This window comes from Anticarsia gemmatalis, chromosome 30 (assembly GCF_050436995.1).
Source record: "Anticarsia gemmatalis isolate Benzon Research Colony breed Stoneville strain chromosome 30, ilAntGemm2 primary, whole genome shotgun sequence".
In the NCBI taxonomy this organism is placed as follows: domain Eukaryota; kingdom Metazoa; phylum Arthropoda; class Insecta; order Lepidoptera; family Erebidae; genus Anticarsia; species Anticarsia gemmatalis.
Genome location: NC_134774.1, coordinates 5,071,457 through 5,090,695, shown reverse-complemented (window position 1 = coordinate 5,090,695; position 19,239 = coordinate 5,071,457). Strand labels below are relative to the sequence as shown.

At 35.4% G+C, this 19,239-nt stretch overlaps 2 protein-coding genes across 3 annotated transcripts; one reads left to right on the top strand and one right to left on the bottom strand.

Annotated features, from left to right (window-relative positions):
- Nucleotides 1-48: 48 nt before the first annotated feature.
- LOC142985435 (uncharacterized) lies at nt 49-8,602 on the top strand. Its single transcript, XM_076133609.1, has 2 exons — nt 49-364; nt 3,038-8,602. Exon 2 carries the CDS (start codon nt 3,046-3,048, stop codon nt 4,261-4,263), a length of 1,218 nt encoding a protein of 405 aa, XP_075989724.1. The 5' UTR covers nt 49-364; nt 3,038-3,045; the 3' UTR covers nt 4,264-8,602.
- Nucleotides 8,603-8,757: 155 nt separating this feature from the next.
- LOC142985434 (uncharacterized) lies at nt 8,758-19,156 on the bottom strand. Of its 2 annotated transcripts, none has more exons than XM_076133606.1 (11): nt 18,938-19,156; nt 18,178-18,300; nt 17,159-17,779; nt 16,494-16,621; nt 15,892-15,966; nt 14,760-14,889; nt 13,730-13,930; nt 13,041-13,160; nt 12,438-12,539; nt 11,484-11,579; nt 8,758-10,684 (listed from the first exon to the last, which is right to left on the bottom strand). In XM_076133606.1, exons 1-11 carry the CDS (start codon nt 19,061-19,063, stop codon nt 10,637-10,639), a joined length of 1,770 nt encoding a protein of 589 aa, XP_075989721.1. In that variant the 5' UTR covers nt 19,064-19,156; the 3' UTR covers nt 8,758-10,636. The 2 variants fall into 2 exon arrangements, with proteins under 2 accessions (XP_075989721.1, XP_075989723.1); XM_076133608.1 differs by lacking the exon at nt 18,938-19,156 and adding an exon at nt 18,629-18,756.
- Nucleotides 19,157-19,239: the final 83 nt, after the last annotated feature.

Genomic DNA, 19,239 nt, shown 5'->3' with positions numbered 1-19,239 from the left:
CTTTCGAAAGAATTATTGGATATAACGGAACGTAATCCGGGCCCGCATTGAAAGAAAACCATTTGACATTTTGACGAAACGAATGTCAAATCCTCCTAATTATTTATCATTGTTAATGCATGAAAATATGATTCCTCTCCCGATTTCTATTTAACACCGCTTCAAACCCTCTTTTAGTGTATATTTGTGCAATATTTACGTGTATATAAACTGTTATTATCGCAATACGCCATGTTGTAAAACATGCCCGGGGGCAGAAAGCCATTTTATGACTTTAGTATTTAATTCTTTTGTGCTGAGCCAAGACATTGATAAACTCGTGACGTGTTAGTGCATGGATTAAAACGCCGTTTCTAATTAAAACGTGAGTAAAACAACTTTATTCCTTCTTATTAGAACCATATTTAAAACTAGTAGGGCGACAAGAAAAACTGGTCGAATACACATAATTATTTACGACATCATAAACCATTATCTTGATTATAAATATTATTAATGCATCTACTCGAACGAGTTTTGTTGTATAAACTTTCAATTATCACTAGGCAGAATTGGTGTTATCATTGCCTGTTGTTTATTAAAAATGTTCTTTGACCATAAATTATTTAGTTGGGCGGGAAAATGGTCGTAAAATTACGGAAAAATGTTTAATATTAATTTGGAATTCGCAAAATTAATATGTTATAATGCATTTATGTTTAAATCATAGCCATATTAGCCACAAAACATCTTTCTAGATAGTTATGATTGTGTGTGTAGGTCTAAAACTGTTAACTTCCTTAAAAGGCATCTTGATTGTTATTATATTGACAAATAATATCACCATTTTGTTTTTTTCATTATTCATAATTTTTATGTAACATGGACTTAAAGTAAATTTATTTTAGTTCTAGCATTATAAAAGTGATAGATTTAACCTTATTATGTCTAAAAGATTGTTGTTTATTAAATATATTGGTAATATGGTGGAAATTATCAAGCCTAAGAGGAAAATTACACCTGGCTTAGGAATTTAGTCTAAATTAGTATTGTTCAGTAAGAAACAGCTCAGTTTGACAGTCTAACACATAAATACTGGAAGGTTTGGCCAGAGATGTATGAAAATACACCCATATTTTATCAATAACTATAATTTCATGTAATAGAGAGAACCTATAGCTTGATTTTTGCACCTAACAATTTTTGAAGATAAAAATCAAAATCAAATCATTTATTCATATAGGTCAAATGTTGACACTTATGATAGTCAATGATACAGAGAGTGAATTTACCGCCAGTTCGGAAGGTAGGGCCAATGAGAAGAGCTGGCAAGGAACTCCAGGCCACTCTTTTTAATCGCCAATTAATTTTAACAACCTTTCTATTAGGTATAAATCTTTGATGTTGTAAGAAGCCGCTACCAACACTACTGAACACACATAGGTATAATATAAATAAATTAAATCAATATAAAGGTGCTAATAAGTAAGATAACAAGTGTATTGGAAGCATGATGGGAGCATCTACCTACATCATGATAGTATTGCAGTCATAAGAGGCATCTCAAGAGCATACTATAACTCATATGACACCTACTTAATTTCATCTCTGCACTACCTTAATGTAGACTGTCAGAGAATGCCTAAGGCTTTTATATTTATTTATATTAGTTAATATTTAAATGGTCTGAGAGCCAGTTAATTCTATAAAAAACAATTATAAACAATAAATAAACGTAAGTGCAATGTTATCAGTAGGTCATATTTGTTATCTAGATATTGTGACCTGTGCGTGTATGGGAGTGTATGTGTGATGATCACGAGAGAACAGCTTCAATGAACTTTAACATATTTCCTTATGGAATGTAATCTATACTAATATTATAAAGCTGAAGAGTTGGTTTGTTTGTTTGAACGCGCTAATCTCAGGAACTGCTAGTCTGATTAGAAAAAATCTTTAAGTTTTAGATAATGCATATATGGAGGAAGGCTATAGGCTATATATCATCACACTATGACGAATAGGAGCAGAGTACCAGTAAAAAAAGTTACAAAAAACGGGGAAAAATTTGACCTATTTTCTTTTATGTGTCGCAAGCGAAGTTGCGCGGGTCAGCTAGTTATTATTAAATATCGACTATTCTCATAGGGGTCAGCAGAGAGCAAAGAACGGCACTTGAAACGATCCTTACAAACATCCCTTGCTTCATTCACAATACATACATGTTGTCATACAGGACCGTCAGTTATGAGTAGCACCTGACCTTTTTACAACACATCACCGATATGATCTCTGTTTCTAGAGCGTCTGCTCCCGGCGTTTCTATCCGTACAGTCAATTTTAGATGCACTGATTTTAATTAATAATAAATATTATTGGACAACTCACACGGTCATTTGATTCCAAACTAAGCAGAGCTTGTACTGTAACCAGACAACAGATAAACATACTTATATACTTGTAAATACATACTTATATAGATACATTAACAACCAGGCTCAGAACAAACACTCGGGCTCATCACACAAAGATTAGTCCCGGGTGGGATTGGAACCACACGCGACGCTACGGTTATTGCGGCGAGGTGACCGCTTAAACCACTGTGCTAAACGTGCAATTAAAGGAAGGTTTATATCTGATGTAACATACGTCGCGTATTATCGGTCGCGTAATGCCAGAACAGACAAATGTATAGAAAAACACTCGACCGTTCACACTCAACCGATGATGCTTAGTTGCGAATTCCATACTATTTAGCCTTCGCCCGACGCATCTTCCGTCAGATGTGAACCGTTCTTTAAGCTAGTGTCTTACATCTTCTTCTTGTCGTGTGGTTAGTGGTCAACCTAGTGTCAAAGTCGTTCAAGCCGCCCGAAAGGCCTTTGACGTGGCTTAACGACTGTTATCTTAATTGACAACAACCGGGACCGACTTTTTACGTGCCCTCCGAAGCACGGAGACGCCCTGTTCAAACACGCGGTCACCCATCTACAGAATGACCGTGCCTAGGTTTGCTTAACTACTGTCTTACTAAAATCACTGTTCTCTCTCTTTCCAGAAACCAAAATGGAGGCAGTCAAAGAAGAGAAGCCTCCTCAACCCGTCATGAAATTCATCAGTGTGACAAGTGACATTTTGACAGACGAACAACGCGAAATGTACGAATCAGTACTAACCACTTGGAAACCTGTCATGTTTCCTAAAAGAATAAAACGATATATCTGTAATAAATGTAATAAAGAATTTAAAAATTATCAAAATTTATACCTGCATACGACAAGAGTGCATTCATCAGAAGAATCGGCCGTAATTTGCGATATTTGTGACAAAACGTTTAAGAATAAACATTACTTATATATGCATAGGATGAACAAACATTATTCTGAAATGGAGAAATGTTACTGTCAATTTTGCTTGCAAGAGTTCAGGACGAGACGGGCGTTACACATGCATGTGAAACGCATCCACCCAAACACACTGCCTGAAATAAAATGTAACGAGTGTGGCAAAGAGTTTTCAGTACCTTACAAGCTGAAATATCATATCGAAGCGTGCCACAGGGATGACAAGGAAAAATACAAATGTCATATTTGTCAAAAATTATATAAAAATATGTTGAATTTGAACAGACATTTGCATTTCCAGCACACACCAGTTGAAAGACATCCTTGCGTGTTCTGCAATATGACTTTTAAATCCCGACATCACATGAAACGCCATGTTTTAAATATTCACCCGCCGTTGGAGTCAAAAGTCCAATGTCCAGAATGTTTGAAAGAGTTTAAAAATGACCAGTACTTGAAAGAACATATGCAAGTCCATTCTTCCCTAGATTCTAAAGTGAAATGCGATCTTTGTGATAAGTTTTTCCACTCGGCCGTTCGCTTGAAAAAGCACAAAAAGATTGTTCATCCCACTAAACCTAAATTGCGTTGCGAGAAATGCGATAAAGAGTTCGCTCACGCACATTATTTGAGGCGCCATAACAACGCAGTACACTTAGAACTCGATGAAACGAACTACCCACACGAATGCGACCAGTGTGGTAAGAAATTTAAACTGAAAAAGTATTTGAACAACCATATTCAAAGACACGAACAGCAGCATTTGAAAAGGATTTCTCAGATGGTCAAAACTGTGATGGGAAAGAAAGAAGAAAAAGATATTCCTATGAAGAAAAGAGGTCGGCCTCGTAAGACAAGAGAAGAAATCGAGTTTATTAAATGTGAGCCGGTTTCCAGTTCGGAATCCGAATCCGGCGACACGGAGAGTGATTCGGAATAGTTCGGTTTTCTTCGGCAAAGTTCGGCTTTTAAAGGTGTTATGTGATAGTGAAATATCGTTATAGATATATAGTTTTGTTTTAGTGTTGTTCTGGATTATGAAGATCGAAAAGTCGGCATTGGTTTATAAGACAAGATACTTAGCACTCATTTGATTCTAACGAAAATCTATACTAATATTATAAAGCGGAAGAGTTTGTTTGTTTGTTTGAACGCGCTAATCTCAGGAACTACTGGTCCGATTTGAAAAATTATTTCAGTGTTAGATAGCCCATTTATCGAGGAAGGCTTTAGGCTATATAACATCACGCTACGGTCATTAGGAGCGGAGTAGCAACGAAAAATGTTACAAAAACGGGGAAATTTTTGACCCATTCTCTTAGGTGACGCAAGCGAAGTTGCGCGGGTCAGCTAGTAGTATATAACAGAAAGTATTTGTGCAAAATACGACTCTAATGTCAATATACTCCATATAATATGGCTGGTCAGTTTAATTTGTAATCGTTTATTCCCCTTCATATTTGAGTTACGTTAAATATCATCGGCTGAGTTTAACGACAGCCATCTTCAATGAAATAGTATGATATGCCCTTTCCTCTAGTGTTAGTTTTTCCGTGGTTTTGACTGTTGTCAAGTACCGTATTTAAAGTCAATACGTAGTATGAAACTACATAGTATCTTGTCGTATAAAACCAATAAAGTGAATAATTATTATACATTATAAAATCACGCCTATTATACCCTAAGGTATAGGCAGAGATGTATATTACAGACGTTATGTATGTTTGTATGTATATATGTACAATATTTATTCATTTTCACCGATAAGAAGTATTAAAAAAAGCTTGAGATTTTCTTAACGAAAATGTTTAAATAATTACAAGTCATTTTTCCTTAAATAAATATTAAATTTAAGAAGAAAGGGGTAGGGGTAGAGACTTTAATATTTCATATTTCTAATATATGTTTCTTTTTGCTAGATTTATATTAAGTATGGCAACATTGTGGTGTTATGGCAATACTGGCTATGTGTGGCCAGACCACAAAATTCAATTACATTTTTAAAGTTGCACACAAACTCTTATTCCATTTTACCCCTTAGGGATAGATTACAACAGAAATCCTGTCTTAGGAAGTGTCTATGTTATAAAAGGCACCCCTTGTCCAAATTTCACGTTTATAACTTCTATAGGCTGTGCGATGATAATCAGTCAGTCAATCAGTCAGGACCGGCTTAAATTCGCTTGCGTCACATAAGAGAGAATAATAGAAATATAATATAAGTATAGATATCCAATGTTGCCATACTACAAGATGTTAAATTTGGGGTCAGTAATAATAATTAAGAATAACTTTTAAAATCTCAAATACGGGACGGTTAACGCAGGGTTTAAAATTGAAAGAAAATAGGCAAAGTATTTGAGATTTTAAAAGAAAAGACTATTAAACTAATTTAGTCTTCTTCTTATCGTATGGTTAGTGGTCAACCTAGTGTCAAAGTTGTTCAAGCCCGAAGGCCTTTGACGTGGCTTAACGACTGTTATCTTAATCGACATCAACCGGGACCGACTTTTTACATGCCCTCCGAAGCACGGACACCCCTAAGTCAAATACCATTATGCGGTCACCCATCTATGAAATGACCTCGCTAACGGTTGCTTAACCCACAGATCGTCTACCGATCGGTAAGCGCAACTGGCTATGGGCGCCTCAAATTTAGGGTTAATCCCGTAATGAGGGAGGGGTTAGGCCTTGAGTCCACCACGCTGACCAAGTGCGGGGACTTTGCATACCTTCAAGAACTGTTCTTAAGAAAGGAAAACGCGAGCAATGTCATGTGTGAGAGTTGTTTAAACAGTTGTTGTAGTAATGTAAAGTGTCACTTGATCACTGTGATGTACTCTACCTCTCATAGAGACATGTACCCAGCAGTAGGATTATGATCACGTTGTTATAACGGTGAAGGAACGAGCAATGTCATGTGTGAGAGTTGTTTAAACAGTTGTTGTAGTAATGTAATGTAAAGTGTCACTTGATCACTGTGATGTACTCTACCTCTCATAGAGACACGTGCCCAGCAGTGTCACTTTACATTACTACAACAACTGTTTAAACAACTCTCACACAGGACATTGCTCGTTCCTTCACCGTTATAACAAAATCATTATTTATTCTAAATCAGTTTAATGGTCTATTTAAACAAATTCTATTGCATAATATAATATAATAATTTATATAAATATGTAAATAATAATTATTAATTATAGATAAAATTTCAGTGGTGTATTTAACGTTTTAGGCCAAATTTATTAAATTTATTAGCTTATTATTGTTAAAATATCTTTTTGAAGGCGAAATACTATTAAGACGGCTATTCCACGAGCGTTTTACAAGCGTGGGCGTTTCTTCAGCGTTAACGCAGCGTTAATAGCCACCTTTACTCATACACACACACTCTATCGCGCATGAAACAACAATCGCGCATGAAAGGGGAAAGGAAAGAGCACGCGCCGCGCTCATCTGTCAAGTCCGCGAAGAAAATCGCTCTCTCGGAGCGCGCTGCGCACCCGCGCGTAATACTGTACGATACTAAGAACGTGCGATATAGTGTGTGTGTAAAGCTAGCTATTGGCGTCGCCGCGACGTTGACGCTGCGTAGACGTTGCAGAAACGCTCGTAAAACGCAAGCTAGAAGCGGTCTTAGTAGTTACTCGTATAGAATGATAACGCGAAAATAATTATTGAAATTATTTAAAAGTATGAAATAGCGATGTGCAATATAATTTGAACTTGTTTAATAATAAGATCGTTGGCGTATAACTAAATATCGAAATTAAAGAGAAATTTGTGAAAATTATTGTTGATTTGTGCTGGACATAATTTTTTTTTGTCAGATTTTGAAAAAATACTTAAATGGTTTCAATAATAATAATCTTTAGATACCACTCACCCATCTATTGAATGACCGCGCCAAGCGTTGCTTAACCCACAGATCGTTTACCGACCGGTGAGCGCCACTGGCTATGAGCGTCTTAAATTATGTTTTTCTTTTAAATAAATGTTTTATTTCTCATTAGCAAAATAATGTAAGGGTCTATGTATAAAAAGCTTATTTCGTAATAAAGATTACATTATTGTAATATTCGAGAAAAGCTCAAAAATATCTTCCATCCCTTTCACACGACTACCATTAGAGCGAGACGAAAGTATTATATAAAAATTATATTATTTATAAGTTTAAATACACCGCAACGCAATATAAACGGCCCATTTACCCCTGGTTTCTGAGAACATTTAGCGGTAGTTTATCTATTCAATAGCGTTTAAACTCATATTAGGTCGGGGAATTCTTTTCGCATTATAGTATGTATGAACTTGTAATAAAATCTTTTCTCTACACAAAAAAGCTCGATATTTGTGTACCTCACGAGCTCACTGAAAGAAACCTAATGAACCGTGTACTCATTTGTGATTGTTGAAGCCAAAGAGATGGTATTACAAGTTCATAAATACTACTTATAATGCGAAAAGACGTTTCTCCGACCTAATATAAAAAAAACGCTATAGAATAGATAAACTACCGCTAAATGTACCTCAGTAACCGGAGTTACTGATGGTTAAGTCCCGGATAGCTTATCTGCAACTTAAAGTGGATATTTTTATAATTATTTTTTATTATATTTTATCGATACCTCCTAGGTATAATGAGTCAACTGACATTATAGTTATTTTACAGGAGAGCTATTTGAAGGCAAACTGTTCCTCTGCCTTTGATATAAAATGATTTGATTTTTGTTATTATTTCTAGTTAATTATAATCTAATATATAAAATTCTCTCGTCACAGTTTTCGTTACCGTACTCCTCCGAAACGGCTTGACCGATTCTCATGAAACTTTGTGAGCATATTAAGTAGGTCTGAGAATCGGCCAACATCTATTTTTCATGCCCCTAAGAGACACTTTTTTTTATTGCAAAACAACGTTTGCCGGGTCAGCTAGTTCTTTTATAAAAAAATTCACTTACATTAAAATCATAGTACCTACATTTGTAAGATCACTTCGTATACCTAGGATGTATCGATATTTATGTAAACAATTAAAATGTTACAGTTTCAGACGTTAAGTTGCATTTCTCAGAATACGCAATTTTACGCCATCTTAGAAAAACTGGTCGAAAAACGCAACCTTAAATGTGACTTTTCAATAGACTATCCGAGACTTATCCAGGAGTTGGAAGGCCTTAAAATATAACATTTCTATTTAAGAGGGTACTTTTGTATTTAATTTCACATTTTACTTTGTAATTAAATTGTAAATATATTATTATTTTGATGTGGTTTTCGTTTGTTTTATTTTTTCTTTTTATTATTTTCTTTAAAATTGGTTATTTAAATACATACGCAATATTACGTATAATTAAACAACTTATATTGCGTGAACATTATTATGAATCAGAGACCAAAAATATTACCTAGAAACGCACACCACACTGCCGAAAGTTAAACTCATCTAGTTAGAAAATAAGAATTCAGATGTCGCTAGAAAACTCCTATGCTTTTTTTCTTATTGTATGGTTAGTGGTCAACCTAGTGTCAAAGTTGTTCAAGCCGAAAGGCCTTTGACGTGGCTTAACGACAGTTATCTTAATTGACAACAAATGGGACCGACTTTTTACGTGCCCTCCGAAGCACGGAGATGAACATTAAATACCATTATGAGGTCACCCATCGATGTAATGACCGCGTCAAAGTTTGCTACCAACAGATCGTTTATCGACCAAGGACCGCAATTAGCCACGAGAAAATTATATGAATTTGTAAATTGAGGCTCAATAATGCACTTTGCTGTAAAAAGCACCTTAAAATATTCAATGTAGAAAAATCGGAGGATTTAAGCAATAGTTCACTTACCCGTATATTACGAAGTGACAGTCGTCAACAGTAGTCAGAAGCTTGAAAGTCTGACAACCAGTCTTAGTATCGTGTTATAAGTCAGGTAACTGTGTTGTGTAGGTCTGATAGACAGTCGCTGCATGTACAATACTGGTATTCAGCTGCATCCGGTGAGACTGGAAGCCGACTACAACATACTTGGAAGAAAGGCTACACTAATAACGAAATACGTTCGAAGCGATTTTCAGTTATTTCAAGGAGCTAATCTTTGTGTAGATAATTTTGAAACACTGATTTTACTTCTTGGAATGTCCGTTTCTGATTTTAAAAGCTTGAAATATTTGAATTTAAGATAAATGTTTAATGCGGTCTCACTACTTTATAAATGAGGGTATTTTTTCTTTAAAACAATTGACTAAAATAGGGTAGTTCACTGGGTTAACATACCTTATTAAATATTGAACTTGTACCCGTAAAAGATTCATTTAAAATGCTTACACTATGTGAATTGTTTTCGTAAATAATGTTGAAATTAAAATTATTACACACTAAAACATTTTCTTTCGCACTTATTTGATTAAAACGAAATTACGACACTGCCGCCGTCACTATGTCGTATTTCTATACTAAAATGTGTTTTTGACATTTCATAAAGAGTAGCTGATTTGACTGATAGTCAACTATCCTATTTTTTTTTGTTTAGCATCGTTGCGATTCTGGCTTTATGCCTAATTCTGCCAATAGCATAGTATTAAACAAAATATATCCTAAAATATTTAAAAGTAGTATTACTTTTTACTGCTAAGCAACCATGTCGCATTTTTTTTTGTTAAAATGTGAGTAATTTTTCTCTTGCATAAAAATGTAGATAAGTTATTCTAGCCTTGAAACAAATCCTCCGAGTTTTTATGCTACTAATAATAATACGCTTCTATTATTTCACTGTACACAGTTTTACGTGTTAAAAAGAGTAAAATAGTTATAAATATTTAAATTTATTTATATTTAATTTAATGTATAGTACAATAACTGATTTCCATCATAAAAAAAACAAGAAATTTTGACATTTTGAACGAACGTAAATCTGTCAAAATTGTTTTTTTTTTTATGATGAAAGCGCGGCATTGTATAGATAAATAATTAAATAAATTTTATTATATTATAATGTAAATATCTTCCAGAAGTCTTATGTGGGAAATAAATGGTTATTTGAGATGAATATTGTGGTTTTCATTTATATATTATTATATTCTTTTCATTTAGTCCTCAAGAGCAACAAGAATATTTTTTGGGAAAGCTAGTTCTTGGCGGCATCGGCCAGTTTTATAAAAGCTGGCAGGCATTGCTGAAGTTAATTTAAAATGTCTATAACTTCTAAATGAAGAATTTCTTGATAGGACAACTTATTTTTGTACAGAACAATTTTCTTTCGAGCTAAGCAATAAAAAGCTTAATTTTTTTTTATTATTTTAATTACAATCTTATATTTTACGATTTCTTGATGTTACTTTCTGAGCGCCAGTGTGTATCTGAAATAAAATAATAATATATATTAATATTAAAATTTATCACTATTTGTGCGGGTTCCCTGGTCGGGCAAAGTCACGGAAAAACTAACACAAGAGTAAGGGGCATGTGGGCGTGTCGCGCGAGCCATATGAAGTATGTGTAGCTATACATACCCTAGTACTAACCTAAGAGATGACACTAAAACCACGTACATAGAATTTGGCCATAAAGCACAAAGTATTTGTGCAAAATAAGACTCTAATGTAAAGAAATATAGCTGGTCATTTTAATTTGTAATCGTTTATTCATTTTCATATTTCAGTGTGCGTTAAATGTCATCGGCTGAGTTTGGCGACAGTCATGTTCAATGAAATAGTATGACATGCCCTTTCCTCTTGTGTTATTCCGTGAGTGGGACAGTAATATAATAATAATGTCCTCCTAGCCGATATACGGCTACGGCGGTCAGTTTCATTGAAACTGGCCACATGTGCAGGACTTTGTTTATAGTGTCCAAGTGTGTGCACAATACACAGGTACACTCTCTATTCCATCACTCTCATAGTTTGGTGGGACGGTACACACGACCAGTGAGAGGTCAGGCGCTGGGCCACAGGCGACACGTGCTCTCCGAGACATGGAGGTCTTCGACCTCAACTTCCTAACTCCGGGCAATCTCTAAAAAATTCTTAACAGAAAATCTCAAAGAAGACTTTTTGGCCCGACCCAGGATTCGAACCCGAGACCTCTCGCACCGCAGTCGCATATACTACCGACCGCGCCACAGAGGCAGTTATAAGGTGGGACAGTAATACTCACTTGTTCGTGGGACCTCAAAGCTGAGGGGCCTTTAAAAGTCTTTGGACAAGACTTGCAAGAGTAAGGTCTATCTGAACTGTGGACTCGGAGATGAGACTGCAAATAAAAAATATAATATTAGTTTTATCTTCATATTTTAAACCAGCTCTTACCCGCGACTTCGTCCGCCACCTGAATTTTCCCATAGGAATGCGTCATTTTCCCTGGGTAAAAAGTAGCCTATGTCCTTTCTCGGGTATCAAAATATCTCCATACCAAATTTTATGCAAATTGGTTCAGTAGTTTAGACGTGATTGAGTAACAGACAGACAGAGTTACTTTCGCATTTATAATATTAGTATGGATTCTGCCCGCGACTTTGTCCGCGCAAAAACGTTTCGTTTGTAAAAAGTATCAAATGTGTGAATCTAAATCAATGGTTTAAAATTTACAGAATTTCATACAAAATTTCACTCCCCTATTTTATCCCATAAGGGGTGTAATTTATGAAAATATTTTCTTAGGGGAATGCTACATTATAGTAACTTCATGCTTGCAAAGTCTCCGATCGGTATAAAATTGACAAAGTTCCATATAAACTTTCATCCCCTATTTTATCCCCTTAGGGGTAGAATTGATCAAAATCCTTTCTCAGCGGATGTCTACGTCATAACATGTACCTGCATGACAAATGTCAGCTCCAGTGGTTTGTGCTGTGTTTCACTCTGCATATATTTTTAAATAAATTATAACACGTAAGTTAAGTATTGTACTCATGTTAATTTTGAATAAATCGATATTATGATAATTTAATCACGTACAGCCCACACACGGGTAATAAATAATACACACATTTTAAAGACACAAACAACGCATGATCCTTGCTTACATCTCAGAGATCACGCAAACGCCACGCAATCGTCACGCACACGCCACGCAATAGCCACGCACACGCCTCAACAGTATTGAACTTACTTGTAAAAGTTTCCTCATAGTAAAGCTCTTGTGACATTGAGCACATTGGTAAGGCCTCTCGCCCGTGTGATTCCTTTGATGATATTGTAGCACGCATTTATTCTGAAAATATATAGAAAATAAGAAGTTAGCAGTGATGATTGAGGATCAGGGAGGTAGAGGGCTTGCCTCGGCACTTGGAACAGTAGTTAAATAAATAATAATAATTAAATTTAACCCATTACTGTCCCACTGCTGGGCAAGAGTCTCCTCCCGTAATGAGGGAGGGGTTAGGCCTTGAGTCCACCACGCTGGCCAAGTGCAGGTTGGGGACTTTGCATGCCCTCAATAAATATATTAAACAACTCTCAGGCATGCAAGGTTGCATCACAATGTTTTCCTTCACCGTTGTAACAAGTGATCATTATTTCTAATACACACATAACTTGGAAAAGTCATTGGTGTGTCATTGGGTTCGAACCTGCGACAACTAGCGTGGGAGTTGTCAACTTAAACGACTCGGCTATCATAAAAAAATATATATCATAAGAATGTCTATATTAAGAAAAAATATTGTTATATAATTTTCAAAAGGCGTTATAAAATAAATAAATAATGACTCACAGGTAACGTTTTCCCGCAGACCTCGCACACACAAGGTCTCAGCACACGTGTGTGTGAGTGCACGTGTGCTCGTCTGTAGTGCGCCGATAGCAACGACTGCCGGGAGAACTGCTTGTCGCACTGGAATAACCACATTTATAGTTATTTATACGTAGGTATGTATATATAAATAAATATCATTGTACAACTCACACACGCTCATTTGATTACAAACTAAGCAGAGCTTGTACTGTAACCAAATAACTGGTAAACATACTTATATACTTGTAAATACATACTTATACAGATACACTAGCTGACCCGCGCAACTTCGCTTGCGTCACATAAGAGAGAATGCGTCATAATTTTCCCCGTAACATTTTTCGTTGCTACTCAGCTCTTAATGGCCTTAGCGTGATGATATATAGCCTATAGTCTTCATCGATAAACGGGCTATCTAACACTGATTTTTTCAAATCGAACCAGTATTTCCTGAGATTAGCGCGTTCAAACAAACAAACAAACAATCAATCAAACAAACAAACTCTTCAGCTTTATAATATTAGTATACATTAGTATAGATGTATGTTTGTATCTATGTATGTATGTACATGTGTGTATGTATGTATGCATGGTATGTATATAAGTATGAAAGTATGTATGTATTCATGCATGAATATATGTATGTTTGTATGTATGTAAAAACTCACCTTCTCACAACTATAAGTCGTACACAATCTATGTTCACTAATCAGATGTTCTCTCAATTCTATGCGCTGTAGGAACACCTCGCCACAATGTATGCATGAGATTGTATGATCATTACATTTGTATGAACATGTATGCTTGTTCAAAACTTCCAGTGATGTGAAGTTAGTCCCGCAATTTGTGCAGGAGTGGTCTAAAGTTAGCTGTGGGAAGAAAATACTTATGTAAGTACGATATTGATTAATAGAGGAAGGGAGTAGGGGAGGGGGTAAGAGGGGGGTTAAGAGAGTGGGTAGAGTTTAGGGTGAGTTGGGGAATGGTTAGAAGAGGAGTGAGAGGGAGTGACTAGGAGAGGAGGTGATTGGGATGTTGAGGAAAAGCGAGACTGAGTAGGGGATTGGTGAGGGGGGGGGGGGCGAGAGTGAGTAGGGGAGGGGTGAGAGGGTGTGAGGAAGAGCGAGACGGAGATTGGGGTTGACATTTCTAGCTTTGTACGGAAAATTCCAGTCTTTAATTAAATAAAGAAATGGATAAGTTGAAAAACAGGTGAAATTCGTAGAAAAATACAAACAGAGCAGTGATAGCCGAGTGGTATAAGTTGGTACCACGCAAGTGGTGGACGGTTAGAACCCGAGGCAACACACCTATGACTTTTCTAAGTTATGTGTGTATTAGAAATAATGATCACTTGTTACAACGGTGAAGGAAAACATCGTGATGCAACCTTGCATGCCTGAGAGTTTAGAACAGTTCTTGAAGGTATGCAAGTCCCCGCACTTGGTCAGCGTGGTGGACTCAAGGCTTAACTCTTCATTACGGGAGAAGACCCCTCAAAATTGACAGCCGGGACCCACAATTTAACGTGCCTTCCGAAACACGGAGGAACTCGATATGTATAAGACGGTCACCCATCCACAAATCAACCTCGGCAAGCATGGCGTTACCTCAGAGATCGATCCGCGCGGCTGTTGTTAACTAAGCCACGAGCTCCTCCCTCCTTTTATTTTAAAACTTAATATACCTAATACTTACATGTCTATGAGCTAGTTTCTTATGAGCATTAAGGCCGAATTGTCCTATGAAAGCGTCGCCACAAACCTCACACCAGATGAACAGCGACGGATGATGCAGTCTCATGTGAGTTAGATGACTTGATAGTTTACTGTGAATAAATAAATAATTGGCGTAAAAGGAGAATGCTCAAAAAAAACCCAGGCTGTACACAAAAGTTATGTAACTCAAAAAATTAGTTATACTGTGTAATTGAATTCCCAATGTTTACCTCTATCAAATTCGATGGCTGAACATACTATTTTGCTATAACTTTTCAGTAGGGGTTTTCAATATATTTTTATATTTTTTAAATAAGTTACCTAAGTATATAAATGTTTAATCTTTTTAGAGTCACACATTTTTAATATAGGTATGTAACTGAGTTACAAATTAAAAATTATAAAAAATATATTTTTGAAAAATGAGTCATCATCACCAGGTCATATATGTCCCCACCGAGGGGCACGAGCCTCCCCTCTTAACAAAGAGGAGGATCAGGCCTTAGTCCACCACACTGGTCTAATGCGGGTTGCAGACAATTGGAGGGCTATTATAAGGTAGAAAAGTGTTGTCATGGTGGTAGATTGCTAGCCTATAGCCTATGAAGCACCAAACCCTTCCATCCCTCTACTGACTTTTGCAGTATGCACGGGAAGAAATGCAGCTGGCACCTTCTATGTACTATGTAGTGATAGAATATAATTATTTTATTGTTAATTATTTTTAAAAAATCACAGTTCCATTAAAAATAATTATTTATTAGTATTAGATATTTACTTATACAATTATATTATTCAAAAAATAATCATTGTGATGAATGTTTGAAAAATATTTATTATTTAAATTCACCTTTTAAATAGTAGATAATAGCAAAAAATAGTATTTAGCCATCGAATTTGATAGAGGCGAATATCTGGAATTGAATCACTCAGTATCACTAAAATTCTGAGTTACACACCGTTTGTGTACGGCCTGGGTTTTTTTCCCATACATTTTGAGCATTCTCCTTTCAAATAAATAAATATACCCTGTCAGTCAGTTTATATGTGTATAAAGAAAATTAACAATTATATTATTAGTCTATATGCAAATACAATTAATTTATACTCACTCATAAGATTTCCCACAATGATCACATTTATGTATAAGACCCGTATGCATCTTGTAATGTTCCTTTGCGTTAAAACTGCAACATAAAATATACAATATCATATGAGGAAATTTCATCAAAAAGTCTAGCGGTTTAGCCAGACAGACTGTGAGACCGTGGCGCCGTGGTTAAGGTCGCCACACCGCTACCATTGCGTTGGGAGGTCGTGGCTTCGGTAGTTTATCTATTCAATAGTATTTTTTTATATGAGTTTAAACTCTATTGAATAGAAAAACTACCGTTAAATGTACCTGAGAAACCGGGGCTGCTCTTAAACATGAATTTGATATTAAAGTAATTGATTTAATTTATGTTATGACCAAAGTGTGTTCGGTAGTGTTGGTAGCAGCTCCTTACATCATCAATGATTTATACCTAATAGAAATATTGTTAAAACAATCTGGTGATTAAAAAGAGTGTCCAGGAGTTTGTTGGCAGCTCTTCTCATTGGCACTTCCGAACTGGCGGTAAATTCACTCTCTGTATCATTGACTATCATAAGTGTCAGCATTTGACCTGAATGAATAAATGATTTGATTTTGATATTTGAAAGTCCTACTCACGTGGTTCTGGACACGAAATTACACTGTCTACAGGAAAACTTGAGTCTATGGCTTTTTAAGTGCTGGTTCAGACCTCGCTTGTCTTTGTAACGAAAATGACATATTTCACATACTATGCCACCTCGACTCTGTGGACAAATATATACATTTAAATATATATAACTCAAAGGTGACTGACTGACATAGTGATCTATCAACGCACAGCACAAACCACTGGACGGATCGAGCTGACATTTGACATGCAGGTACATGTTATGACGAAAACATCCGCTAAGAAAGGATTTTGATCAATTCTACCCCCAAGGGAATGAAAAAAGGGTGAGAGTTTGTATTAAAATTCTGTCTTATGTCACAAAACACGCGGACGAAGTCGCTAGCAGAAGCTATACAAGTTATGTGTGTATCTATAAAAATATTATAAAGATGAAGAGTTTGTTTGAACTCACTAATCTCAGGAACTATTGGTCCAATTTGAAAAATTATTTCAGTGTTAGATAGCCCATTTATCGAGGAAGGCTATAGGCTATATATCATCACGCTACGACCAATAGTCGTAGAGTATCAGTAAAAAAGTTTACAAAAACGGGGAAAATTTTGACCCATTCTCTCTTATGTGACGCAAGCGAAGTTGCGCGAGTCTTAGTTAATACTTATTAATTACTTACCTCATCATGTTGATATAACACATGCTTTTTCAAGCCAGCGTCATCCATAAAACCTTTATAACATAATTCACATTTATAAGGACTGTATTTATAATTATTAGTTAGTTTTCTGTCTAAAACATCTTGTATTTGTTGCTCATGATTTAAAATAGTGACGGCTACATCAAAAGTAGTTTCAAAATTCTTTATTGCGAATTCATTTTCACAAAATTTCTCATTTAATTTTGTTAATTGAGATGTTTTTTGCACTATTGTGGCAATTTTGCATATATTTTTTTGTTTTTTATTTAATATATTCTTATTTGTGTAATTTTTTGTGCTTTTTGTAGTACAATTTTGACTCTTCAAATTTGATTCTAAAGTAATTGTATCTACATTCTCAATCTCTAAACAATTTTCACTATCTTCCAATATTTTCGAGTTTGTTTTCTTATGTTCTGTATATAAATCTCCTTCATTATTTAAATTGTCAGTTATATTCATTTCATAGTCTTCGTGACAATCATCGGTAAGATCGTTATGCTTCGTTATTTGTGAAGGTGTTTCCGTTGAGTCTGTTATGTTGATAGGAGAGTATGATAGTGATATTGTGTCATATGTTGTTAGGTATGTAGGTGTTACCTGAAAAATAGAAACACATTAGTGGTAAGCATAAAGTCTGCTATGCAAGTGAATAAAAGGGAAATCTAATACACTAATGACTTTTCCCAGTCATAAGTCTTGCCTTTCTCCCAACTATGTTGGAGTCAGCTTCCAGTTTCACCAGATTCAGACTTTGACAACACAGTTACCTGGCTTATAACACGATACTTAGTAAGACTGGTCGTCAGACTTTCATGCTTCTGACTACTAGTAACAACTGTCAAAGATCTTCGAAAATGACAGCAGGGACCAACAATATAATGTACCTACTAAAACACTGAGGAGCTTGGAACATACTATCTACTGTTAGACAAAAACAAACAAATATTTGATAGCAAGGAATATTGATATGTGACTAAATGCCAATTTATACTTACAATTTTAGCATCTTCTAAGTAATTCTGAGCTTGTTGACTATTCTTCTTGAAAGAGTATAGTTTTAATAACAAAACACTGCAGTAACTACAGACATGTTGTGGGAGACCATCAAACAGGGACACCTGGAATATGCAAAAGAAAAATTTGACAAATTAATATTAGAATATTTCTCAATAGTGGCCCGGAGTTTAGTAACGTTACAGGTATATGGCGATCCGTATTACATGGGACTAACATTGTCAATTTATTGTTAACTGCACGTTTGGCAAAGTGGCTTAAGCGGTACCTCGCCGCAACAACCGTAGCGCCGCGGTTGGTGGGTCCGAATCCCACCCAGGACAAATCTTTGTGTGATGAGCACGAAATATTTGTTCTGAGCCTGGATGTCAATTTATCTAAATAAGTATGTATTTAGAAGTATATAGGTATGTTTATCAGTTATTTGGTTACCATAGAACAAGCTCTGCTTAGTTTGGAATCAAATGAATTATTTTATTTAATGGCGAAAGGTTAGTATTTCATACACTTCTACCTACATATTCGGGTTAGAATTAAAATTTAATTTTAAATAATTTGCTTTTTTAACTCGAAAGTTTATGAGGGTAGATGTACGTATGTTTGTTACTCTTTCATGAAAAAAGTAATGGACGGATTCTAATAAAATGTTGTACCCAAAAAGCTTATAACCTGGATTAACACATAGGATGTTCTTTTGGGACAAAATCGCGGGCAGAAACAAGAAGATAAATAAATACTTACATCAATTCCAATAAGAACCTTATAAGCTTCGGAAATCTTTAAATTGTGAATGCTATACAACTTTCTGTCGGTGGATAAACAAGTCCTACACACTAATAAGTTATCTGTTAACGATATTGAACACATCTTTATTCATATATTTTGATAAATAACAAGAAATAGTTGTAATATTTTTTGTAAACAATATCAATCAAAGACAATTTCAAACAAACTATGGTTGGTGGGATGATTTTTTTTTACGGAATTTGACATTAGGGACTTTGTGTTTGAGTCAAAAGCTTTTTAGACAAGCCCGTATTAAA

Excerpts from the sequence above, each read along its gene's own strand:
- LOC142985435 (XM_076133609.1), top strand. The coding sequence starts at position 3,046 with ATGGAGGCAGTCAAAGAAGAGAAGCCTCCTCAACCCGTCATGAAATTC.
- LOC142985434 (XM_076133606.1), bottom strand. The coding sequence starts at position 19,063 with ATGTGTTCAATATCGTTAACAGATAACTTATTAGTGTGTAGGACTTGT. Across the intron at positions 13,931-14,759 it reads AGAAACTAGCTCATAGACAT|CTAACTTTAGACCACTCCTG; the intron begins GTAAGTATTAGG and ends TTCTTCCCACAG. Across the intron at positions 13,161-13,729 it reads CGACTTATAGTTGTGAGAAG|TGCGACAAGCAGTTCTCCCG; the intron begins GTGAGTTTTTAC and ends TGGTTATTCCAG.